Source organism: Emys orbicularis, chromosome 23, assembly GCF_028017835.1.
Source record: "Emys orbicularis isolate rEmyOrb1 chromosome 23, rEmyOrb1.hap1, whole genome shotgun sequence".
Taxonomy (NCBI): Eukaryota; Metazoa; Chordata; order Testudines; family Emydidae; genus Emys; species Emys orbicularis.
Genome location: NC_088705.1, coordinates 18,860,426 through 18,886,970, shown reverse-complemented (window position 1 = coordinate 18,886,970; position 26,545 = coordinate 18,860,426). Strand labels below are relative to the sequence as shown.

The window sequence follows — 26,545 nt, the reverse complement described above, 5'->3', positions numbered from 1 at the left end:
TACTTAAAGCAAAATACTGAATGAACGTAAAATTTCAATTTTAGAAACTAAAGATGAGGATTTGCAGGAGTATTCCCAGTCAAATTTCTCATTTTGTTCAACTGAAAGAAAAACAGAGGTCAAACCAGAGCGCTATGTACCCAAGCTCGGAAAACTGCTTTTGTTTAGATGAGGCAGGATTTTACATTCCAATGAGAAACTACCATCATTTCAGGAATCTGCTGCTTGTCTTTAACCCCTGCCCTCTGCTGTTAGCAGGGGAAAAAGGACAACATACAAAAGACTGCACATGGTTTTATTCTTTAATCATTAAAACCCATGTAGTTTGTATGTGACCAACCCATGGCTGTTGGCTGGCTAGCTGCTCCTAATCACAGACCCATGACACCTTGTATGCTCTCAAATCTTAAGGTGGTGGGTGGGTGGGTGTGTGTGTGTGTGTGTGTGTGTGTGTGTGTGTGTGTGTGTGTGTTTTCTTCAATAAAATAATTTAATTTCAGCTGAAAGATTAAAAACCATACTTTTGATTTTTTTAATGTCCCTGTTTGTGTTCTTTGTAACACCTTGAATATTAGAGCAGAAGGGTTTTTAAAAAGGAGTTCACACTAACCATTTCTTTGCTGTTTGCCTTTTGTGTTTAACAGAGGGTGATTAGTCAATTTCTACTTGTCAGTTTCACTTTTATTTCTTGTCCATTTCACCTCCAGCTTCTCAAGAGCTACCCAGATGCTGCAATGTTTCAGGTTGCAAGTACAAAGGAATGTTTACAGCCAAACTAAAAGCCTTTATGTGATTTTGTAATGGTAAAACAATAAAAGCCATTCCATTTATATTACATTTTGTAATGTTTTAAAGTTACACACAAAAGCCTGATTCAGTACTGAATTTAGGCCTGCCCTGGCACACTTACTCTTGAGGTAGTGCATACTGCCCTGAGCAGTCTACCTGGAGCAAGGTTACTCATCGTAGTCAGCACTACACCTAGTTGATGTGTTTGCAGGATCAGGCCATAAATTTGGGGGCTGAATTACTTGACAGTGTCCTTTTAACTTATGGAGCGTAATGGCCAAGGGAAAAGGCTGCTGGCCTTTGGATTCAAAAGGAGGTGGGAGAGGTGTTTTTTACAGACATATAAAAATGTTTTGAAGACAGATCTTTGAGGGACATTTCACTCCTCCAATCTTGATATTACATGTGGTTAGGACACAAACTTTAAAAGACGATACTGCACGGGAACAGTTTCTCAAGTTCATCGCTCCCACCCCCAAACAAAGCCCATCTCAGATCAGTAGAGAAGGGGTGGGCTTCTTGCCTGGCCAAGCCTCCTTTGCATATTTCTTCTTCTTCGGTTCATTCACAGCTTCAGGGTTAAAGACGGCAGGGTTGGGAGCAGGGTTCATGGTAACTGTCGATGGCACAACAGGAGTCAAGTCCACCTCTGGGGCAAGATTGGGGTAGGGCATTGGCAGGCCTCCAATGAGTGCTGTCCCATGAATGCCATGCGATTGGGAACCTGCCTCATTGTGAGTGGGAGGCAGGCCACCATACAATCCTCCACCGTAGGGGAAGTTCTGCATGCGCCGTGTTACAGACTCATCCATGCTCAGCGAGCCTGGGTTTTCCATCCGTTTCTTCTGCAATTGGAGGGAAGACAGAACTATTTAGTGAATGGTTCACAGCATGGAGGACCAGAACAAGAAGCCACTTTAAATGGATCCCAGCTAATTTTTTCACCTTCTCCTCACACACCACAAATGGTCACCATGCACACCACGCATAGCTTTGTCCTATATGAAGCAGTTACACAGACATGGACAGGTTATCCTCTTCCCCATCACCCCAGTTGGCTTTCCTTTGGGGCTGCCATTGAAGTCACTCCCAAAGCTCTCACTGATGCAGAGTGCAGGACAGACTGAGGGCATGTTTACATGACAAACTTAAGTCGACTTAAGTTAAGTCGAGACACAGCCACTGCAGTAATTAATTACGGTGGTTTTTCAGGTCCATCACTACCCTCCTTCTGTCAGTGGAGCACGTCCTCACCAGGAGCGCTTGCACCGACTAAACAGGGGCAGTGGGGGGGGGCTGAGAGCACAGTTTCTCAGTTCCAAGTGGAGCTCCCCGCTGGGAGCCTGGAGGGCAGCCCGGCCTCGGAGTGGAGAGTGCCCCCACCTGCCCTGGGGTGACAACCTGAGCTGTGAGCCAGGTGTGGGGTTCACAGCAGGGAACCTTCCAGCCTTTTTGTCAATTTCACAGCTCCAGCACTGACAAGAATGACAGCCAACAGCTGATGTAAGTAATGCGGTGTCTACAAGTAATGCGGTGTCTAGGGAGGTTGTGGAATCTCCATCTCTGGAGATATTTAAGAGTAGGTTAGATAAATGTCTATCAGGGATGGTCTAGACAGTATTTGGTCCTGCCATGCAGGCAGGGGACTGGACTCGATGACCTCTCGAGGTCCCTTCCAGTCCTAGAATCTATGAATCTACATGGACACTGTTGCCTTAACTACGCCGATGCCTCTCATGGACGTGGAGTTAATATGTTGGTGTAGTACGGCACTTACATCGGTGGGAGCAAGGCTGTAGTGTCCACACTGACATAATTCGGTTGACGTAAACTGCCTTACGTCAACCTAACTCTGTAGCATAGACCAGTCCTGAGAGCTGGAAGCATTAGGTAGGGTTTAGTTTATGGAATAGACTAAGCTTCCCATCTTTGCCTCCTGAGCTTGCTTGCCCGACCTGCATGTGTCCAGAAGGCATGGCTGAGTGGGCATGGTTTCTGAAGTTTATTTCTTTACCTGGATACAAATTGACAAACAGGGCTGTCTCTGGATTATGAGTGGCAGATTGTGTGTCTTGCTTTTGATCACCCAGGTCTTTTTACAGAGCAGTTATAATTAATTTAGAATGTAAGTAATCTTATGAGTAACTCAAAGTATTCCTTCCCATGCGCATTACTTCGTACTTGTCAATAAGATTTCATCTGCAATCACATTGTTAGGCTATTCTGAAGTTCCTCAGTCTTCTTTAGTCCTGAGTAGCTTACATAATGGTGCCATCTGAAGACTTGCCCACTTCATTGTTCCCTGCCTTCCCACTGAAAAAATGAATGTATCAAACCTCACCAGTCCTAATATGGAACTTTCTCTGACACCCACCGTTAACCTTTTCTTGTGTAGAAAACAGACCATTGATTCCTATTTGTTGTTTTCTGCCCCCTAGCCAGCTTCTAATCCAGTGGTGGGCAACCTATGGCCTGTCAGGGTAATCGGCTGTCAGGCTGCGAGACAGTGTTTACATTGACCATCCGCAGGCATGGCCGCCTGCAGCTCGCCATTTCCGGCCAATGGGAGCTGCGGGAAGCAGTGGCCAGAACATCCCTGCAGCCCACGGCGCTTCCCGCAGCTCCCATTGGCCGGGAACGGCGAACTGCAGCCACTGGGAGCTGCGGGCGGCCGTGCCTGCAGATGGTCAATGTAAACGCTGTCTCACGGCCTGACAGCCGATTACCCTGATGGGCTGCGTGCAGCCCATGGGCCACAGGTAGCCCACCACTGCTCTTATGTCTCTCACCACATAACACCAAAAAACACAGCCAATGAATTTTTAGAAAAGTATTTGGGACATTTCTATTGATCTTCAATTTTGTAAACGCTGCCTAAATTATGAACCTGAACAGACCAGCCAGTTTCCCTTTAATCCAGCTGAACACAAAAAGAAAAACACTGACAATTCCACCACCCTAAGGCACAATATTTAAGACAATAATTCACGCTACAGATTACAAATTACAGATGAAGATTTTTGATTAGATTTGGAAGTTAGTTTGTACCTTAACTGGGACCACTGCTGTCTGTACCATGTTTCTGAAGCGCCCAACTGAAGGGTCCACGTCCTCTGTAAGCATGAGAAGGATTAGGCTTTTAGTATGAAGGCTCCAAGAGAGGATGTACACTGCAGTGTGCACATGGCATGCAAGCGCCCCTCTATATGGAAGTGTCACATGGACCTTCCCTTCAGAAAGTTGCAGTTCAGGAGCTGTATGTGCACAGTAGAGAAACTAAGCTCCTTCATACTGCTGGGGCCATCTAGTGGCAGTGGGCTCCTAATTTATTCAGGCTGGGAAGAGCTGGAAGAATTGTTGACCCTTGGGGATGGGTGTGTTGATATTGCTTAGCTTACAGTTGTTCCAATGGTTAATTTACCCTACCCATCTTCCTTCCAGACTGACTTTGCCAAGCTTCAACTTCCAGACAAACAAATTCAAATTGGAAATAAGGAACCTGAACAACTCACGCTGGCTGATGCTTGAAGTGGGATGTAAAAGGTTAAATGGTTTAAGCATTAGGCTTACCGTTAACTGGAATTTAACGGTTAACCCCACCCCCCAGCTGCCCATGCAGATTAGCAGGGGAAATTCGAGCTGTGGATCCAAACTCCGGGCTGCCATCCCTGCAACTACCGGTGCTCAAAGCATCTAGGGCTAGATTTTCAAAAACACTCAGCTCCCATTTAGACACCAAAGTATGAGAGCTCAGCACGTATGGTGTTGAGCTGTTGAAAAACTGGTGCAACTGTGAGTTCTGAGCCGTTGGAAGTCTGGCCTCTACCGCCTCAGGGGCTCCGTCTGGGTGCTCAGCAAGTGGCTCAGGAGCTGTAGGCGTTGAGGGACCTTATGTACTCCTCTTCTCAGGAGACAACAACAGTACGGTTCAGCTGGAAAGTGTCTTGGAGGGCACATAACACCAATGTGGGGAAATGTGGGCACTTCTCTGAAGGGCCAGTCCCCAACTCAGATTTCTGTGTTTTCCAATTGACTGGCTTGCTGGCCATGGGAGGGGGGAGGACTCCAAATATGGGATATTAGCACGTAGGCTCTCAGAGGGATGGGGGCGAGGAGATGGAGGAGCAAGATACACATGCTCACCTGGATTAATGATCTCGTCATCGTCGCTGAACGTCACTCTGGAGTTCTTCCGTTTTCTCTTTGGTCTCTGAATATCCAAGTTCCCTTCCTCTATGGTGAGCGTGGAGATTCTCTTGTTGTGGGCTGTGTTAAACTCGGTCAGGTTCTAAGGACACAATCAGGGAGGAAATGGTCAGTGCAGCTATAACGCACGAAGCTGCCATCTGAGAGCTGTGAGAGTTAACAGCAGAGCACAGCACATGACTTAGCCCCAGCCTTAAACCTCAAGGAAAGAATGGGGCAGAAGTGCCAGCTGCACTTTCTCTGTCCCCCTCCTGGTCTGCCCTCCACTATCTGACTGCAGGTGATGGGGCTACAGCAGGCACTGTTTGTGAATAAGCACCAGGGCTGGGGAACTGCCAGCGACCTGGTGTGGGTCTGGCTGGGGTGGAAGAAAACGGCTGGGTGCCTGTCAGAAAAATCACTGGGCTGTTATACAAGAGGTGCTGGAAAGCAGCATGAAGGCAAGCCTATCCTAGTGGCATGAGATGGCTTGTGAGTGCCTGCCAGCAGCAGATACCCCTAAAACCATCTACTGCACCAGGGAAATGAGCCCCAAGGACACTCAAGCCAATGGTGGGGAGTGCTATCCAGTAAGAGGCACAATGCTTCGTGGTGCTCACATCAAGCTCGGTCTCCTCCTCTGGCAAGCCCAGTAAGCCCTTGAGCTCCTCATCATCACCGCCCATTTTTTCATCTCCTTTAACCGCAGATGGCAGTGTCTGCGGCTTCTCTCGCAGAGTATACGCCCGCGTAGAGGCACCAAATGAAACTGTGGAGTCAATGGGAATCTGTTGGGGTTTGTGAGGTTCCAAACGGATATGACCCAAGAACGTGCCATGTGCTGAGGAGAATATCAGAATGAAAAAACAGACTGTCACTGGGGAACTGGAACATTGCCGTAAGGTCAAAACCCATGGCTGGATATATACGTCATTGCAGTAACGCTATCACACGAACATCCCATGCAGGGGGCTCACTCCCAGACACCAAGGGGTCAGCACTCCCCTAATAACTCAAACAGAAATGACAAGCACACTTTGGTTTCAGGCTTCCTCTAACACTTCTAGCCACCCCCTTCTTGTATCCAGCTGCTTAGAACAGGCTGGAGCTCCCTTGAGTTCCAGATCCTGAGAAAGTGCCCTACACAATGGAGATGTAGCTTTAGAACTTGAAGTATTAAAAAAAGCTTATTATAGTTTTGAAGGGAAGGCCAAGTCCCTCTGGAACCTCACTGCCATGCTACCACTCTGATCCACTCCAGAGCCTGAAAACACTGTCACCAATCACTGAATGAGGGAGGGGCACTGAGTGACGCAAGGAGTCCCTCTATCCCCCCCCCCCCCCCCCAGCTTGCGTCAATCTCAGAATGAGCACGTTAGTTCATATCCCAGATGGCCATCGTTTCCCCACATGGCAAAATGTGACTGGAAAGGAATATAGCTCTGGGGATGTTCAAGAAGGTTTGAGCATTGGAAGTGTTACAAGTTCTCAGTCAATAAAAAGTTAACACAAACTCAATCCTCATGCATCAAAACATTCTTTCATACATCTTTAAAATCCAACCAGTCGAACTATCAAATCACCCTACACCCGCTCCCTGGTTAAATGCCAAGTTACTTACTGCTGTTAAGGTCTATGAGGAAAACCCTCTTAAGATGTTTGTGATACACCAAGGCAGCATGGACCCGAGAGCAGGACTGGTGATCAATGGTAAAATCGCACAGATCAGGGTTTCTCCCAAATAGATAATATTTCTTCTCATCAATGATCAGTTTCTGAGGTAGAATATTAAATAAATAACAGTATTACCTTATCAGATTCATACAATCTCCCAGATCTTCCTAAAAACATGGACTCTAGAACATGAAGCAAACAGATCAAAACCCATCACAATCACAGAAATCTTTAGCAAACTAGTAGAGAAAGGAAAGACTATGCACGACATAGGAAGTGACACATGGTCTCAGCATATTAAAATCTGTCGGAAAACATTTCAATGTTGTCTTGAACTGATCAAAGGAAATTCAAAGAAAGCTCTGCTTTATAAGATCAGAGCAACTGGAGATGGAAGACACCTATTGGGTCCTATCCAGTCCACCTCCCTGAGGCCAGTGCAAAACACAGTTTTGGAAGGGATAAAACACTATGCTTCAGGGCTTAAACCAATCTAACTATTAGGTATTGGGATGAGGCTGGGGGGTGGGGGGGTGGGGGAGGGAAAGAGATTACCCTACACGTGCCTACTGTGGGGTTTCTCACACCTTCCTGTGACGTATATGGTACTAGGCATGGTCAGAGACCGCATACTGGTTAGATGGACCTTGGGTCCAATGCAGAATGTCGAGTCCTATGTAGGATTGTGCCTACATTGTGTTCTCCAGAGCTTGCTTTGGCCTAGTTGGTTTCTCCAGTGTGTTTTCACCCACAATCAAATCCACTTATCAGCCCATTTCTTCTGTTACTCATCTTAGCTTTTCCTTCTTACTCTAGCTCTCCATACTTATTGTATAAACAAAGTCGTTTGCTTAAACTGGATTAAGGTTGGGCATGCATGACATCCCCTCTATGTAAACCCTAAAAAAGCAAGGTACCAAGTTATGAGACACTATGCCCTAATGCCAATAGAGTGTATTTCCATTGACAAGTGACACACTCAAAAGGAACTTCCTTCTGCCTGCAGATAGTAAGGAAACACTAGCCACCACCACATTAATCTTCCTCATGGCATAACAAAACCTTAATTAGAACTGCAGAAACATCAGCTGATATTCAGGGTTGACATATGTGCATCGGTTAAGTATGCGATGTGGCTTATGGGGAAAGTAATTTAGAGGATAAGGGTCTGGATGGATTAAGATTTAAACAAATACAGTGACTCACAAAGTCCCCATGCCCTTCTAAGTCATGGAACTTCAAAACCTCCAACTCAAACACTGGAAGACCAGGAAATACTCACTTAAGGTGCTGCTGCACACTACACAACTCTGCCTCTGTGTGGACGCATATAGGACCATTATAGCACCCTAGCCAACAAAAGCGGACATTTTCCCTGTGCCCATAGCACCAAGCTAGGGCTCCTATTCATACAGTCTGATGGAATGGGCAGTGGGCTGCATGGCAACATCACAGTGAATACAAATTCATAATTTGAAAAAAAAAAAAAGTTATTTAAATGATAAAATATAGTATTTTAAAATAATTTAAATTAAATAAAATTAAGCAGTACTTCTGTTGCCAAGTCTCAAATAACTTGGTGAAACTAAACTGGTGGAAGTCACTGGCTAAGCACCTGGAACCACAGTTGGCTGAAGTGATGAACAAGTTTTTGATGGCAGTAACCTCTTCTGTAGGTGCAAAGATTTTCTTCATTTCAGTTTATTCAACTAGTTCAGTTCAACGATTAGTCCTTTCAAAGTTAAGAAGCCAATTGGGAGTTGAAAAAGCAGGAAAGCTTGGTTTCCTCTTAAACCTAGTTTTTATTCGTAGATTGTAAGAGAATGAGATCTATTAATTCTAAAGTAATGAAGGACATGGAGTATTGTAATCAAGATACGAGAAGAAATTCTTCTGCTCTATGATTAGGCCTCAACTGGAGTACTGTGTCCAGTTCTGGGTGCCACACTTCAAGAAAGATGTGGACAAATCGGAGAAAGTCCAGAGAAGAGCAACAAAAATAATTAAAGGTCTAGAAAACATGACCTATGAGGGAAGATTGAAAAAATTGGGTTTGTTTAGTCTGGAGAAGAGAAGACTGAGAGGGGACATGATAACAATTTTCAAGTACATAAAAGGTTGTTACAAGGAGGAGCACGGAAAATTGTTCTTCTTAACCTCTGAAGATAGGACAAGAAGCAATGAGCTTAAATTGCAGCAAGGGTGGTTTAGGTTGGACATTAGGAAAAATGTCCTGTCAGAGTGGTTAAGCACTGGAATAAATTTCATAGAGATTTTTCTCAAGACCTCATATATTTTATCTGAGCATTTCTTAACAAGAAGCAGACAATATGGCTTTGCACTTTTAATTCTGAGGTCAGCTGCACCTTAATCATGGCAGGTTTTAGGATTCCCCAAACTTTTCACCCCAATGGATTTATTGCTTCTTCCAAAAGTGTCTTACTCACTAGATTCAGTTCCCCAGGTGGTTTTCCTGAATTCAATACCTTTCATAGAATATTAGGGTTGGAAGAGACCTCAGGAGGTCATCTAGTCCAATCCCCTGCTCAAAGCAGGGCCAACACCAACTAAATCATCCCAGCCAGGGCTTTGTCAAGCTGGGCCTTAAAAACCTCTAAGGATGGAGATTCCACCACCTCCCTAGGTAACCCATTCTAGTGCTTCACCACCCTCCTAGTGAAATAGTGTTTCCTAATATCCAACCTAGACCTCCCCCTCTGCAACTTGAGAACAAAAGCAATGGTCTGTCATCTGCCACCACTGAGAACAGCCTAGCTACATCCTCTTTGAAACCCCCCTTCAGGCAGTTGAAGGCTGCTATCAAATCCCCCCTCACTCTTCTCTTCTGCAGACTAAATAACCCCAGTTCCCTCAGCCTCTCCTCGTAAGTCATGTGCCCCAGCCCCCTAATCATTTTCATTGCCCTCCGCTGGACTATCTTCAGTTTGTCTACATCCCTTCTGTAATGGGGGGAATCAAAACTGGACAGAATACTCCAGGTGTGGCCTCACCAGTGCCGAACAGGGGGGGAAATAATCACTTCCCTCGATCTGCTGGCAATTCTCCTACTAATACAGCCCAATATGCCGTTGGCCTTCTTGGCAACAAGGGCACACTGCTGACTCATATCCAGCTTCTCGTCCACTGTAATCGCCAGGTCCTTTTCTGCAGAACTGCTGCTCAGCCAGTTGGTCCCCAGCCTGTAGCGGTGCATGGGATTCTTCCTTCCTAAGTGCAGGGCTCTGCACTTGTCCTTGTTGAACCTCATCAGATTTCTTTTGGCCCAATCCTCCAATTTGTCTAGTCACTCTGGACCCTATCCCTACCCTCCAGCGTATCTACCTCTCCCCCCAGCTTAGTGTCATCTGTGAACTTGCTGAGGGTGCAATTAATCCCATCATCCAGATAATTAATAAAGATGTTGAACAAAGCTTTGTGGAGCTGCATTTTATAATCCCATTTCTTATTATGGGACAGTCAAGGAGCTGGTGCTTCCTTGTACTAAGTTTCCCTTTTATTCTCACGTTCTCAACCAACTCCCTCCTACTGGGTGAGCAGAACCAGACATGGGTATTTAAATCCCTAGAAGCCACAGGATACTGTGCTCAAAGTACTGTAAGAACTGACCTAGGAATTTTTCATTCTTATTTCTAGTCCCAAGGAGAGTCAATGCAATTTCTCATTTACACCAGTACTAAGTGTAAGATGTTCGCATTCGGACTCCGACATTCACTTTGCACATAAGTCTCCTTCAACTTCAATTTGGCCAAATCCATCTTTGTAGCTGCTGCACCTTTGCTCATTTTTTATGCTTTTCTGTGTCTATTTCCCTTTCCCGAAATAAGCGAACAGAAAACAAAACCGTAACCCTTTGACTGTTTTCAGCCACCACACTTGAGTGTCACTTAAAATTGCTACCCCAGTGCTTAAAGTGCAAACTTCACTCAGAACGACAAGCTGTGCATATACCCTGCTCCTCGCTGCGCCACTGTGACATTCCCCAGGGTACAATCTGGACTGTTGAACAGAGGGGTCCCCGGAACTCTCTAGCCTGGGGTGCCTTTTACACTGCTTTACTGCCAGAGCAGCCACTCTTGGTCTGCTCATGAAGTTTTCAGTATGTAAATTCACTCCCAGCTAAACACATGAGCACTCTGACCAGTCACTCATGAATTACATATAGGGCAACACCCGCAAATTCTTTGTCCCAGTCTTGGTCCCCCAGAAATCTGCATCTTGTACTGTCCAGCACACTGCTCAACAATGCAAGCTCATAGAAAGTCCATCATTTCATCAAAGGAAAATGATAATGCGCCAACCTTGTTATCCCAAATGGAGTTTCTCCACACACTTTAATCCAAACACATACTGGTTAAAATAAACAAACTTATTAACTACAGAAAGATTTTAAGTGATAATGCATAAAAGTCAGGATTGGTTACAAAAGAAAATAAAAACACAAACTACTTCCTAAACTTTAACAAGCTAATAGAGTTTAAAGCAAGACTTTTTCACCACAAGTTATAATAGTTCACAGGCTGGATTTCCTTTCAGCCAGGGACCACTCCCCCAGTTCAGAGTCAGGTCTTCGTTGATATCATGAGTAGAGAGATAGGAGGAGAGCTGAGTTGGAGGTCTGTCTCTCTCTCTCTCATACCAGCCTCCCCTCTTTGAGGATCTCCCCCGACCCCCAATTGAGGTGTAGATGACACGTAGTCCCTCGTGGAGGTGAGGGCTGAAACATTCCTGAGACGCAATATAAATTTCATATTCACACCTTCCCCCTGCAGGAGAATGGCTGCTTAAGCAAGTGATAGCCCACTTGACTTTACTGATATCTGTCTGGGGGTACCAGTGTGTCTGTCTCTGAAAAATGGTTTGTGGATGTTACCCAGACTTAAAATATTTCAGTAACAAGCATACAGTAGAATCTCAACTTCACATAGTTTTCTACACATATTTCAATGGGATAATAATGTTCATCAGATTAAGAGTTTTCAAATGATACCTCAAGGCAAATTTTGTACAAAGTATATCATAATCTTGTAAAAGTGGTGACCACAATAGCATAGACTGTCACACCCCTCCTGTTGGCGTAGGTAGCATCTTCACTGAAGCGCTACAGTGGCGCCACTGCAGCATTTTAAGTGTAGACAAGCTTGAAACTCCTCTGTGCCTCTGAGTTATAACCCAGTGTGATCCTCTACACGCTGAGCTTAATACTTCATGGCTTGTTTTAATATTGCACTTCTCAGACCCAGCAATCACAAGATATATCTCAGAGCTCTACATGAGAGCTGGGATACAGATAGCTCGGTTAGTATCAAGTGCTTAGTAAATCTGTAAAGATTAGCAGTGGCTAGGTAAGAGAACACTAACTACAGAAAAACATGCAGAGCTTTTTGACTAGTCTAAACAGATGACCCTTAAAAAGGTCAGTCAACTTAAAGTCATGTGTTGGGAACAAACATTTCTTCACCTTTACCAATAACACTAGATTAGAAAAAGTGAAAATTTTTGAAATCCCCTTTGCCTGTCACTATCTTTGCTCTTTTTACAGCCCTATGAAGTTGACCAATGAAAATCAGTAAAGTCAGGTTCTTGATGTCACAACACATTCAGCCTTTACTCATGGTACAGCCAGATGTTTTACATACCAGTGAGTGTTGGAATATAGGCCCTGCAGGATGATTGAAAGATGAAGATTTTTCACCCTGAAGTTGATGGCTGTGCTATATGGCGTATGGAAGAAGGGCAGGATAGGTGATTACAAGACAAGAAAGAATCAGAGTAGCACTTCAGAATTCCAATGAGGGAATCACTTACTAAAGTGTTAAATATCTGCTATTTGACTATGGTCGTGCTCTGCACTATACAACACACACAAGACATAGTCCCTGTCCCAAGGAGCTTACATTCTAAACAGACAAAATATATTACAGACAATACTAGGTGATAGGAGATACATCAACGAAGTGCTTAAAATAAGCCTGAAGACTTACTAGGTTCTTTCACCACTCCACCCCCAAATTGGGTTGGTTATGTTGTGTAGTAGAAAAAGATTGTGAATTAAAACTGGACTGTGGCTTGGGAAGAATACAATTAAATAAGTTCCAGAACATGAATTGTTAAAAGGGAAGAGATGGTATTTTTGGTACCATAACCAAAATATGTATTTGACCTGCTGGTCCAATCTCCTGTGAGACAGGGGCAATATTCCCTTGCTGGCCAAAGATCCTGCAATATCGCACACTGCAAGCCAGTGAACAATGACTCCCAGCTCCTCGGGTTCGCTTCACCAGGCCTCAGATTCCTAATGCTCCAATTTCTTCCTTAGCAGCATTATTTTGGCTCCCCCTACTTTGTAACCTTTGGCTCCCTGAATGGTTTTGTTCCCACTGCTGAACTCTAGGCAAGTGAGAAGCATTACCTTTATTGTAAAAATATTACACGCAAACTATAGTAACAAACCCCTGCAATAAGCAGCTCAGAATCAGTTGAATACTACTTACTTTGCATTGGACATTTGGGCTCCCAAGGCATTAGTTAAATGAACTTCTGCTTACAAAACCAGGCTCCTGGAGCACTTCTGACAAGGAGGACTGCTGGTCAGAATCCGAGACCAGCTACACTAAAACCTTCAATAGCATATATACTTTTAGGGGATAGGCAGACAACTCTGACCCAATATTTAAGTTTGGTAAAATAAGGCTTTGCACAAAGCAACAGTTTTGGAAATAATTAAAAAAAAAAAAAGCAAGTGTGTTTTGTTTGGGATTTACCCACGTTCTAGAAAGATGAATTCAAACTCACCAGATGCAGAGAAGTGCTGCTAGGATGATAAGAGGAAGGGAGAACCTCTCTTATGAGGGACAAACAAGCCAAGTTCTTTTAAGCCTAGCAAAATGAAGGCTTAGAGGGAATAAGGTTGCTCTCTATAAATACATTGGAGAGAAAGGGTAAACACAAGGGATGGAGAAGAGCTCTCAAATTTAAAGGAGAATTCTGGCACAAACTGGCCATGAATACATTTAGGTTGGAAATTAGAAGAAGGTTTCTAACCATCAAAGGAGTCAGGTTCTGGAACAGCCTTTCAGTAGGAGTAGTGGGGGCAAACCACCTAACCAGTTTTAAGATGGAGCATGCTACATTTATTTACATGACTATATGAATGGCTACCTCTGAGAGCAAGGTCCCTTCCAGTCCTACGTTCCTAAACCCAATCACCATGCCACCATGTAGCTGAGGGATGCACAGCACAGCTTCCTGACTGGGACCCAGTGCATGTACACAATGGGGACTTTGCATTTCATTAAAATAAGTTACAAACATTAAGCCTGGCTAGCTGTGGTGAAAGGTTGGGGGCTGGATCACTGTTTATAATAAAAATAATATTAAAAAGAGTGTGTCGGGGGAAGAAAGGGTCACTTTGGGGCACACACAGAGAGGGAAGGGTCACTTTGGGGTGTACATGGAGGGGGAAGACTGGGAAATAAAGCAATGGAATTCAATTCCCCATCAACAGATGGGTTAAATCCCATCTCCTTCTGCATGCTTATTACATCTATTTTCATACCTCAATTAGTTTGTCTCCTTTGACTACATCCAGATGCAAGCCAGGAGGAGGTTTTCCTGCCCTGGAAAATAAGGAGAGAAATAAATATTGATGTGTAGTATTATCATTCTATCAACCCCAAACAAATCCAGGTTTAGTGTGAAAAGAAAAAAAAAAAAATAGTCCCACAAGTGTCCTGTATGTGAGGTCCCAGATTTGTTTTGCTTACAGACAAAAATCTCTCTCTGTACTTACCAAGTGATTCAGTTGCCACAGCACACTGAGGTTAGATGGGCTTGAAACACTCACCAGAAACCTGCTAGCCATCAAAGGAAATCAACCAGCAAGCGATACACAAAGATGAGGGGGATAGTGCTGCCATTAACAATTTCCTTGGATAATGCCAGGTGAGAAACGCAGCCAACTCCCAGCTTCTGGAACTGGAGAAGGGCTGGGGTTCCTAACAAGGGCTGTCCCTGCACCCTGCTTGGGGACTCCCATCTCTTGTATTAACTACTAGCTAGTAGATATCTGATAAACCTGAAGCCCCCTGCCTATCCCTTCAGCTACTAGAAGCGAGACAGTGGTTTCCCCCACTGCTGCATTTTAGAACCTCCTGATTGTTGGGGAAACAGTGAGGACACATCTCTTGTACATCTCTGGTACTCTACTCCTCCTCCACTAGAAATATCCCCATTGCTTGCTTCTGGTGCTGCTCAAACGTTCTACGCAACTACACCTCTACCTCGATATAATGTGACCCGATATAACACACGAATTCAGATATAACGTGGTAAAGCAGTGCTCCGGGGGGAGGGGGCGCACTCCGGTGGATCAAAGCAAGTTCGATATAACACGGTTTCACCTATTACGCGGTAAGATTTTTTGGCTCCCGAGGACAGCGTTATATCAAGGTAGAGGTGTACATGATTCTCAGCTACACGCTGCCCACCAATTTCTGAATAGCTGGAGTGTAAGAGACCAGAGTCTCTGCTACTGTTGGGAAGCTCTGTACAATAGCAGTGACACTGGAGCATTGCCTGTAGACTTGGGAAAGAAATTTGTAATTGAAGTTCACCTCATTGATTACCTGCAGAGGTCAATGTTTTGGGGATATGCTTCAGATTCAGAGCATGTGGAAAACAGTGTGTTGGGGGCTGTGCATGTGCCTTTCCAGATCTAAAATGTTTGAACAAAGGACACAGAAGAAATCACAGCCCTTATCCCTCATTTCCTTTCCTCCTCCAAAATTTAGCAGAAAATCTTTGTATCAAAGACCTCTCTCTGTATACAGTCTGACCAGCCACTACCGTAGCCTCCTAAAGACTCACTTCTGCTGTGATGCCTACAAAACACTGGCTGCTGCTCATAGCTAGGCAGATGAGAAGCTTTGATTGTCTTTTTCTACTCCTTCCTTCCCCTACTCTTTGCACTAACGTTACACTTCCTGCCATTCCTCATCCTCTTTCTACCTGTAAGTTTAAACAAACAAAAAAACTCCCAAACACACACAAGAAAACACATAGCTAACAAAATGGTGCCAATTCATTGTCTATGAATTTATTGCATGTTATATTTCCCTCCTCTACACTTGTACCTCAGGCTTTGTCTACACTACGCTTTCTTCATTAAAACTTTTGCCGCTCAGGGATGTGAAAAAAAAACAAACAATGACCGTTTTGACGACGAAAAGTGCCGGTGTGGACAGCGCTTTGTTGGCAGGAGCTGCTCTCCTGTCGATGAAGTTACTGCCCCTCATGGAGGGTGGTTTTATTTTGTCACCAGGCAAGCTCTCTCCTGGCAACAAAGAGTGGCTACACTGCTTACCTTACAATGGCGCAGCTGCAATAGCACAGCCATGCCATTGTAAGGTGTGCAGTGTAGACTTGGGCTTAGAATCTAAGGCTTTCAGTGCAGGAACCATCTCTTACCTATGTTTGTATAATGCGCAGCACAATGAGGCCCTATTCCTGGCTGGGGCCTTTCGGCACCACCAGAATAAAGGTGTTTATCGTTAACAGCAACATGTGGAAACCTTATGATTCTAGCAGAATCTGACACTCACTGGAAAAGGCTAGATCAGAACTCAGTAACTCAATCCAGGCTGCCTTGTTCAGGTTCCTAAGGAGACAAGGTGGGTGAGGTAATATCTTTTATTGGACCAACTTCTGCTGGTGAGAGAGACAAGCTTTTGAGCCCCAAAAGCTCTTCTTCAGGTCTGGGAAAGGTACCCCCAGCGTCACAGCTAACTGCAAGGTGGAACAGGTGGAAAGAGGGGGTTAGTGGGTTATGAAATTAAACTAAATAACTGGTAGACACTAAAAATCATGGTCTGAACAGAGACACTGGATTTATGGTTTAGTACAACAATCTAACCCACTAACACCCTCTTTTTGTTTTAAGACTGCAGAGTGTTAATGGGCAATATGTTTAGTTTAAGTAGCACAATCTGTTCCACCTTGCATTTAGCTGTGACTCTTGAGTACCTCTCCCAGACTTAAAGAAGAGTTCAGTGTGGCTCGAAAGCTTGTCTGTCTCACAAATAGAAGTTGGGCCAATAAAAGATGCGTCTCTTTCATATCCTGGGATTAACATGGTTATTCACGTAGCTGAAGTTGCATAACTTCGATCGATTCCCCCCCCCACCCCCCGGTGTAGACCAGGCCTGAGTGTGGGAAACTGCCAGCCCAAGCCCCAGGGTGGCAGGGCTCCGGCTGTCAGCCACCTGGGGCTCACAGCCAGAACCGTCTGATGTGAGCAACGCAGGGTCTACACTGACATTGTGTTGACCTAACTATATTGACCTAAGCACTATGCCTCTTGTGCAGGTTGGGTTATTAAGTCAGTGTAACAGGTGACTTACATCAGCAGGAGCAACACTGTAGTGTAGGCCAGGCCTGTCAGGCCATTTCTCATTTTCCTCTGTAGCAAAGAAGTCTAGCTGGAGCATGCCATTTGTACTGAATCATGTTTCTACTACTGAGACTGTTTGCTAGAATAGTGTCTTTTCCAGGAAGATGGCCAGCCAGGCTTCCCGATACAAATACACCACTCAAAGCAGAACTCTCTCTTTGCAAAAGAGGCATGGGAAAGCTCCCCTTGATGACTGATGTAGTATATCAGTGTGATGCTCTCCACCAGGATTTACACTGTTTTGAATGTGGGGAGGAAGTGACTTGAGGGTCAAGTGAATTTCTCTCCAAACTAGAATATTTATGGGAGGTCTGGTTTCCTTGATTTTCCACTGCTCTGAGACTTTCCAAACCCGTGCACAATTATTTCTGGTTGAACAAAAAGATACTTTCTTACAGGCATTCTTTGGAACTGTCCCCCCTGTTAAGAAGTCTTGTCCATCTTGGGCCATAATCATCACTGAGTGAATGCTGTCTAGCTGGGAAGAGTAGACCTGTCTTAGACATTGTTCTAGTAGTCTCAATCAGAGTCTAGCAAATGGATTGACAGGTGTAGGAGGTCATTAGCCCCAGAAACCTCAGATGGAACCATACGTTGTCTAAGTTGGGATATGGGTACTTTGTTTACTGCATCTCCTAAAACTTGCCTGGAAGAAGATAAGCAGTTGTCAATTTGAAATCAAAAACACCTCCTGTGGAAAGTAGAGTTGGGTTGAAGAACAGCTTTTTATTATCAGAGGGGTAGCTGTGTTAGTCTGAATCTGTAAAAAGCAACAGAGGGTCCTGTGGCACCTTTAAGACTAACAGAAGTATTGGGAGCATAAGCTTTCGTGGGTAAGAACCTCACTTCTTCAGATGCAAGACTTCTTGCATCTGAAGAAGTGAGCTTTTTATTGTTCATCTTGAGCTCCAATGAATACTTCCTCAAAGCACAATGCACCCCCTGTGGAGGTTGAGCCTTAAGTAGCCAGCCACCAAGACAGATAAGTGTTAATTTTTGGTATCTCAGATAAACAGATACTGCAGCAAGACTTCATAAACCCACTCAGAGCTGTAGCAAGACTGCAGAGAATGATCCTATTATAGCAGAGGTGGGCAAACTACGGCCCGCGGGCTACATCTGGCCTGCGGGCACCTGAGCTCCTGGCCTGGGAGGCTAGTCCCCAGCCCCTCCCCTGCTGTTCCCCCTCCCCCACAGCCTCAGCTCACTCGGGCACAATGCTTTGGGCAGTGGGGCTGTGAGCTCCTGAGGCAGCACAGCTGCAGAGCCCGGCCTGACCTGGTCTCTATGCTGCGCGGTGGCGGCAGCGTGGCCCGGCTCCAGCTGGGCGGTGCGGCTCTAGCACCACCAGCCACCGGTGCTCCAGGCAGCGCGGTAAGGAGGCACGGAGTGGGGGCGGGGGGGGGGGGGGGTTGGATAGAGGGCAGGGGAGTTCAGGGTGATTGTCAGGGGGCAGGAGTGTGGATAGGGGTTGGGGGAGGGAGGAGACAGGGGGTTGAATGGGGGCGGGGGGGCAGTCAGGAAGGAGAAGTGGATGGGGCGGCAGGGGGCAGGGGTTCCGGGGGCAGTCAGGGGACAGGGATGGTTGGATGGGGCAGGGGTCCCAGGAGGACCGTCAGGAATGAGAGGAGGGGTTGGATGGGGCGGTGGGAGTCCAGGGGACAGGGACCGGGGGGGTGTAGATAGGGCAGGAGCCCTGGAGGGGGGGGGGCAGATAGGAGGTGGGGGCCGGGCCACGATCCCCCTCCCCTAACCAGCCCTCCATACAATTTGCAGAACCTCATGTGGCCCTCAGGCCAAAAAGTTTGGCCGCCCCTGTATTATAATAATGGCTGTAGCTCACACAATCTTAAATTCTTCCTGAGGACAGGCTGAATGGGCATCTGGAAGTAAGAGTCTTGCTGAGAACTCTGAATCAATCCTACAATGTTTGGAGGAATTCTGGTGGCTTGGGCTCAACAGATGAAATCGAAATTTCAGATGCATCTGTTCAGAATTCAGATCTGGAATGGGATAGAGATTTCCTCGTTTTTGAACATGAAAGTCATGGGAATAAAATCCTTTCCACAGAACTTGTTGTAGGAAACACTGGATGAAATTTCATGGCCTGTGTTATGCATGCCAGATTAGATGACCATAATGGTCTCTTCTGGCCTTTACATCTATCAACGTACAGCTCCTAGTTGAAGACGTTCCTTTAGAACTGTTCTAAAAAGAGGATTCTTGAAGAAGGATGAAGTAGCAATTTCAATTGGATAGGGTTCTTTTGCTCCCATCAGGACTCATTTTCACTGTTAAGTAGTTGCCTCATTTTACACTGACACGCCTGGTGGGTGAAGAGATTCCTGTGTGTAGCCTGGCTTGGTTGGTTCAACCTGTAAAGCATTTTGGCATTCTCCATGAAGAAAACTCCTATTGCCAAAGCCCAGTGTGCTCCACGGTAAACTTGATTTAAATCATGAGGCTAGGCCTGTGGATTCTGTGATATTTCAGTGCAACAGAGTGAAGCGTTTACAACAGCATCAAAAATGAAATTTATGTTTGTATTGTATTTTCCTATAATTCAGTCAGTACAATATTCCTTGTTAACTTGATTGGTTCCATTTATTAATACTACCCTTGCATTTTCAATAGGCTTCAGGTTTCTGTACTGAAAATACATTACTGCACTGTAGCAGTCGGGGGAAGGCGTCAGGCTTGGCAACAGGGCAAGGCACAGTGCAAGTTTTCAGCATCTAGGGAGGCGGTTTGGGATTGTTGGATAAATACACTGGCTGGAAAGTGATCAGCAGTGAAATGGTTAAAAAGGACACCATCAATTGTAAAATCAGATTTCCATCTGAAATTTTTTTATCTAGAATTGTTAGAAGTAATCCCCAACATCACTCTAGCAAAGATTACTGATTTGTCTGTTTCACTGTTTGTTGCATTACTCATAAAACGTGGAGAGTTCATGTGGATTCTCTCAGGTTCAACAACAAGGTGTTTTTATCAGTATTAGCAGCAACAAAGCTGAAACTGAAACAGGAGAAGACAGGAGTGTGCGCACAGAGAAAGGTGACGGAAAGAGGTCTGAGCCCTAACATGTTTGAGGTTGGTGCTTTCAGGCCCAATCTAGAGACCTTTATAAACAGAACACAGAAATTCTCAAAAATTGAAGTGATGCTAATTATAGCATCACTGAATTATAGCATAGCTGAATTTTTTAACTGACTTTTAAAAAATTCAAGTTGACAGTATCCTTTTCACAATATTCAGATTGTCATCTTTAGGGTTGAGTGTTAACACACCATTAAGACAAATGGAACAGTTTACACTTCTCAGTGCTATTATTTGAGGTTAACAGTACATTGTTACCTTCGGAGAACTCTTTGCAACAATAAGGTCTTGTCTAGATTAGATATTTTAAAAAGTATTTTTAAAATGTGTTAGCTGTTAAAGATGTGGGCTGGACAAGTTTTATTTTAATGTGTTAATTTCAAATCAGGCCACTTATTTAGGTTTCTAAATGTGAATTTAGGAGCCTAAATTTAGCCACCTCTTTCATAAAATCTTGGCCTACATTACTATTATATACACATCCCAGTGCCTGGCTTGTAGGGCACGGTAGAATTTCCTGAACTCTGAAGGCATTCATCCTCTCAGATAACAAACACTGACTTCTCCACCAGTGAGAGCTTGACCTTGGTTCAAAGATACTTGTGAAGTGCAATTTGTATCTTTAAATGTTCTAGTTTACACCAAATTTTTATGTAGATCCTAGCAGTGCCTTGAGGCCCCAACTACCCGCTTCTCCAGACTTGCTTGCTGAAACCAACTATTCTCTTGCCATCTGCCTCCTGATGAACCAAAGTTTCAAGTCTTGTATCACACGTTATATTTCATACACAGATAATTGAGGTTCAACCTGCATGATATAAACGTCTCAGGGGTCACCTGAAACTTTTGGATAATGAAGGATTCAGATAGTTCAGGAACACTGTACAGCTGAAGCCTGCTCCTGCGAATCCTCTCCAGCCCAGGGAGGCATAACTGGAGGACAGTTTGCCATGTTCCCTCTGTATACATATGATTTACATACCCAGCTTTTATAAACCACCACTGTGCTTATGTCAGGACCTTGTGGTCCATGTTTCAGTTCAGAAGAAATTAAAACTAAGATTATGAACAAGAATTTATAAACAAACAGTAAAGCTTTTAAACAAAGCATGAAATTCTTAATCTTTACTGGAGATTGGTACTTCAAAAATCAGAAGAAAAAAAATAAAGTCCACCTGCAAGCAGGGCTCCTCCCCACAACTGGTTAAAACACAAACACCAATGGTGGAGCATGCCTGACACTTTCTACTACAAAGACACCATTTTGAGTTACTTATAACATGGCCAAACTTTAAACATTGGGGCTGAAATTTTCCATTCTGGGTGCCTGCTGCATGCTAAATTTTTTGAGAGAGTGTCAGTAAAAAGCTGTTTTCAAGAGAAAAGTTAGGCAAACCAACATTTTCCTGGTGCTTTCAGTGATTTAACTGAGAAGTTTTATCACCTGCATGCTTTGGAGGAGGAACTTGAAATTTGGCAGGGACGTTGCTCTTGTGTCAGAGATGCAGCTTTTGCTGTTCTAGTGTAAATCCAGCGAATTTGGACGAGTTAAAAGCCTCTGAAAAATTGCAGTTTGCACATGCTTCTGTAGAGGTTTGTTAAAAGCCAGCAGCATTCTTCCCTGAAGATTCTGTCTGCACCAAGTATGCACCATTCCCACACAGCTCCTGTGTGGTAACTGGACTGAGCATGCTCCATAAGGAAGGCATTTCCTACAATTGCTTCTCCCACCCACTGCAGGCTTCTATGATGCCAGGTATCAGAACTAAGAACACAGAGACACTGTCCCTCTTGTGCTCGCAATGCCATGGAGAAGGAGGAAGCAGTCTGACTAGAATGCAAAGAGGTGAGGAGTTTAGCGGAGCGAGTAGGTGTAGTCTGGGAACAACAGGAGTAAAGGGGACAGAAGCCAGGGACAGAAGATGATGTATAATGACTAGGGCACACTCCATTCCAGAACCTGGAAGTCCTCAGTTCCTTTCCAAGTCTCAACATTCCTATCCAGAAAATATCTGAGAATCCCACTGATAAAATGTGCATCTCTTCCTCCTCTAGTGGCTGGTCCACATAGAGCAGGGGTCGGCAACGTTCGGCACGCGGCTCGCCAGGGTAAGCACCCTGGCGGGCTGGGCCAGTTTTATTTACCTGCTGACGCGGCAGGTTCGGCCGATCGCGGCCCCCACTGGCCGCGGTTCGCCGTCCCGGGCCAATGGGGGCGGCGAGAAGCCGCGGCCAGCACATCGCTCGCCCGCGCCGCTTCTCGCTGCCCCCATTGGCCAGTGGGGGCCGCGATCGGCCGAACCTGCCGCGTCAGCAGGTATATAAAACTGGCCCGGCCCGCCAGGGTGCTTACCCTGGCGAGCTGCGTACCGAACGTTGCCGACCCCTGATATAGAGGATAAGAGACGACTACTACCACCAGATACTCAGTTCTCAAATTATAGAAGTTGGTGGCCTACAGGTCCCAATCCTGCCGATGACCCACATGATGGTCAATATAATTTCACCTGACCAATTTTTTTTTTTTTTTTTTAAGCCAGGATTTTACATTTAAAAACCTAAATTAAAAAGACACACAGGTTGCAAGCTCTCAAAAGTTAAAGTGCCAGAATGAAGGTTACACATACAACTTTAATAAAACCCATGTGTGTGTATGCATTATAAACCTTTAACATACTATTTATTCTGTCTCATTCTGTGCACATGACTAGGGCCCTACCAAATTCACTGTCCATTTTGGTCAATTTCAAGGCCATAGGATTTAAAAAAGTGTAAATTTCATGATTTCAGCTATTTAAATCTGAAATGTCATGGTGTTTGTAATTATAGGGGTCCTGACCCAAAAAGGAGTTGTGGGGGAGAATCGCAAGGTTATTGTAGGGGGGGTTGCTGAACTGCTACCCTTACTGCTGAGCTGCCGCCTGCAGAGCTGGCCCTGAGTCAGCAGACGCCGCTCTCCAGCCACCCAGCTCTAAAGTCAGCGCAGAAATAAGGGTGACAATACCACAACCTCCCTAAAATAACCTTGCGACCCCCCCCCCCCTCCTCCACAACTCCCTTTTGGGTCAGGATCCCAATTTGAGAAACACTAGTCTCCCCGTGAAATACGTATAGTATAGGGTAAAAGCACACACACAAGACCAGATTTCATAGTCCGTGATGCGTTTTTCATGACCATGAAATTGGGAGGGCCCTACACATGACGGATGGTGCTCAGGGAATGAATCATGGTTCTGTAGTGAATGAGACTGTCGCCTATAGGACCCCTACCTTGTTTATTGCAAATGGGAAGGTGTGTCGCAAAAGAGGCAGGGGATCGAAGGAAGAAAAAGAATGGTCTCCTGGTTAAGATGGTTGAATGACACTCTGGAGAATTGGATTCTACACTTGCCTGTGCCACACAGTTCCTATGTGATGCTTGGCAAGTCATTTAAAACTTTTCACAAGTGGTCACTAATTGGGTTTTTCATTTTCTGGGTGCCTGACTTGAGACATTTGGGGATGGATTTGCAGAAGTGCTGAGCACTCATGACTGCAAGTGAAGTCAATGATAGCTCTCTGCTTTGAGCATATGACGTGCTATAAATTTGTTAAGGACACTGAAACATCAGGCCCAAACCATCTGAATTTAAGTATCAGCTAATCATGGATGCCTAACAATTTTGGCCTTAATCTCCCTGTACTACACCCCTATTTTATAGGTGGAAAACTAACACCATCTTGCCTCACAGGAGTGTTCCTTAGTGTTTGTGAATCTCTCAGATACTATGACAACGAGAACGCTAGAAAAGCGCATAAGTAAATTAGTAGTTTTGTATTAAGTGCAAGGTTTACATGGTGTGCAGTAAATAAAGCATGGGACAATACAAAGGGATGAGACGGATAAAAAGCAATGTAGAACAGAGACATATTCGGTGAGCACTATCCACTGAATACCGCTGGGGTCTTGCGGAAGAAATAATAGGTGATCATGCCAGCAAAGACTTGATCACATGCATACAAACAAGGGTTGGAATTAGGCTACCACTGGCATCTCCTGATTTTTGAGTGCTTGACTTTGCCACTTCAATGTTTTTACTGTAGTTTTTCTCCTAGGGAATTTAAAGTTAGACCGAGCACAGAATTTGAATACATTGAAGAAAACAATCCTGCACTGTGCAAGGATGATGGTGTGGATGACCAAATAGGCCTTTGGTCTTGTTCTCTTTGAAGCTACAGATAGCAACCAAGCCCATAATACTTTCACATTCTACCTGTGCATTCCCTCTGACAGTCTCCCCCTCAGTATGGGGGGGGGGGGGGGGGGAAATCACAGCCAATTTCAAGTTAACAGGTTTCTCACACTTTTGAAGTGCATGTCAGGCTTTTGCTTACTCTGCTCCAATTCCCTATTTCACTAAAATCCTGGGGAAACATTTATGGAAAAAACACATAACACCATGTCTGAACCATGCTTGTTATCTCAGCAGCTACAGTAAATATAAAACAGAACTCAGATCTGAAGTTGCTATGAAAGACATTCATTCATCTGCACTTTGCACAAGTTTAAGTAGGTGAGCACCACTGCGTAACAATCACACTCCCAAAGTGTGCTGCTTCACTGTGCAGATTCATAATGCTTCCTAAACACCCCACCCAGTCTAAACACCCATGAGAAAAAAAGTGTTTATTAATCCTCATTTTACAGATAAGGAAACTGAGACAAGGGGAAGGAAAATAATTTGTCCCAAGCCACAGCAAGAATCAGTGGCAGACCCTGGATAGAACCCAGGAGTCCTGCTCTCATCCCAGCACACAAGCCATACCTCTGACTGATCAGACGTTTACACTCATTGAGGACACACACCGCATATCAAGTTCTGCACCTTGGCCAATAATTTGCTGAATGAGAGGTTCTGCCATACCACGGCCAAGCCACCAACCCCAGTGCACAGGTGCCAGCCCTGCCCCGCACCTCGCGTACCGTGCCAGTCCTACCCCCCACAGCCCTCCCAGCCGCGCTCACCAGCTTGGGCAGTCGAATAGCGACAGGCCGCCACAAGAATTCGCGTTCGCCGCCATCTTGTATATACCCCATTCAAGCGGGCCCGGGGCAGGCTGGGAATCAGGAGGACCGGCCGGGAGGCGATCCCGGCATGCACCGCGCGCCGCTCCCGTCATAGTGAGTGATTGGTTGGGGGCGGAGTGAGTGCCCGGGCTGAGGGGCGGGAGGGGGCGGAGTGTCAGTGCCCAGGATGGGGGGCGAGAGGGGGCAGAGTCTCCATGCCCGGGCTGAGGGGCGGGAGGGGGCGGAGTGTCAGTGCCCAGGATGAGGGGCGGGAGGGGGCGGAGTGTCAGTGCCCAGGATGGGGGGCGGGAGGGGGCAGAGTCTCCATGCCCGGGCTGAGGGGCGGGAGGGGGCGGAGTGTCAGTGCCCTGGCTGAGGGGCGGGAGGGGGCGGAGTGTCAGTGCCCAGGATGAGGGGCAGGAGGGGGCGGAGTCTCCATGCCCGGGCTGAGGGGCGGGAGGGGGCGGAGTGTCAGTGCCCAGGATGAGGGGCGGGAGGGGGCGGAGTGTCAGTGCCCAGGATGGGGGGCGGGAGGGGGCAGAGTCTCCATGCCCGGGCTGAGGGGCGGGAGGGGGCGGAGTGTCAGTGCCCAGGATGAGGGGCGGGAGGGGGCGGAGTGTCAGTGCCCAGGATGGGGGGCGGGAGGGGGCAGAGTCTCCATGCCCGGGCTGAGGGGCGGGAGGGGGCGGAGTGTCAGTGCCCGGGCTGAGGGGCGGGAGGGGGCGGAGTGTCAGTGCCCAGGATGAGGGGCAGGAGGGGGCGGAGTCTCCATGCCCGGGCTGAGGGGCGGGAGGGGGCGGAGTGTCAGTGCCCGGGCTGAGGGGCGGGAGGGGGCGGAGTGTCAGTGCCCAGGATGGGGGGCGGGAGGGGGCGGAGTCTCCATGCCCGGGCTGAGGGGCGGGAGGGGGCGGAGTGTCAGTGCCCGGGATGGGGGATCGGAGGGGGCGGAGAGTCCGTGCCCAGGCTGAGGGGCGGGAGGGGGCGGAGTGTCCGTACCGGGGCTGAGGGATTGCAGGGTGTGATGTTCCCCTGGTGTTATCTGGATCGGTGATCTGCTAGGTCACTCCAATCCTCAACTCTGGGAGCCAGCTTTATCCTGCTCTGCTGTGAGAACCACAGGCGCCGACTTCCCCTCTTTCCTGTGGGTGCTCGATCCCCCTCTTCCCCTGGCCGTGCCTCCACTCCACGCCTTCCAGGAGGCCCTGCCCCTGCCCTACCTCTTCCCACCACTGCCCCGCCCCCATTCCAACCCCTTCCCCAAAGTCCCCGCCCCAACTCCATTC

The 26,545-nt window shown here is 46.2% G+C and overlaps 1 protein-coding gene and 1 non-coding gene across 2 annotated transcripts; both read right to left on the bottom strand.

The window, feature by feature from the left end:
* Positions 1-1,203: 1,203 nt before the first annotated feature.
* PPP1R8 (protein phosphatase 1 regulatory subunit 8) lies at positions 1,204-25,315 on the bottom strand. Its single transcript, XM_065421708.1, has 7 exons — positions 25,221-25,315; positions 14,225-14,285; positions 6,596-6,749; positions 5,595-5,815; positions 4,933-5,077; positions 3,838-3,902; positions 1,204-1,634 (listed from the first exon to the last, which is right to left on the bottom strand). Exons 1-7 carry the CDS (start codon positions 25,274-25,276, stop codon positions 1,281-1,283), a joined length of 1,056 nt encoding a protein of 351 aa, XP_065277780.1. The 5' UTR covers positions 25,277-25,315; the 3' UTR covers positions 1,204-1,280.
* Positions 11,817-11,981, bottom strand: LOC135893958 (small Cajal body-specific RNA 1). Its single transcript, XR_010562352.1, has one exon. It is a non-coding gene; the product is annotated as a small Cajal body-specific RNA 1 (non-coding RNA).
* Positions 25,316-26,545: the final 1,230 nt, after the last annotated feature.

Coding starts and splice junctions, on each gene's coding strand:
- PPP1R8 (XM_065421708.1), bottom strand. CDS start 25,276: ATGGCGGCGAACGCGAATTCTTGTGGCGGCCTGTCGCTATTCGACTGC. Junction 6,750..14,224: donor AAGGAGACAAACTAATTGAG/GTATGAAAATAG, acceptor ATTCTACCTCAG/AAACTGATCATTGATGAGAA. Junction 5,816..6,595: donor CCTCATAGACCTTAACAGCA/GTAAGTAACTTG, acceptor TATTCTCCTCAG/CACATGGCACGTTCTTGGGT.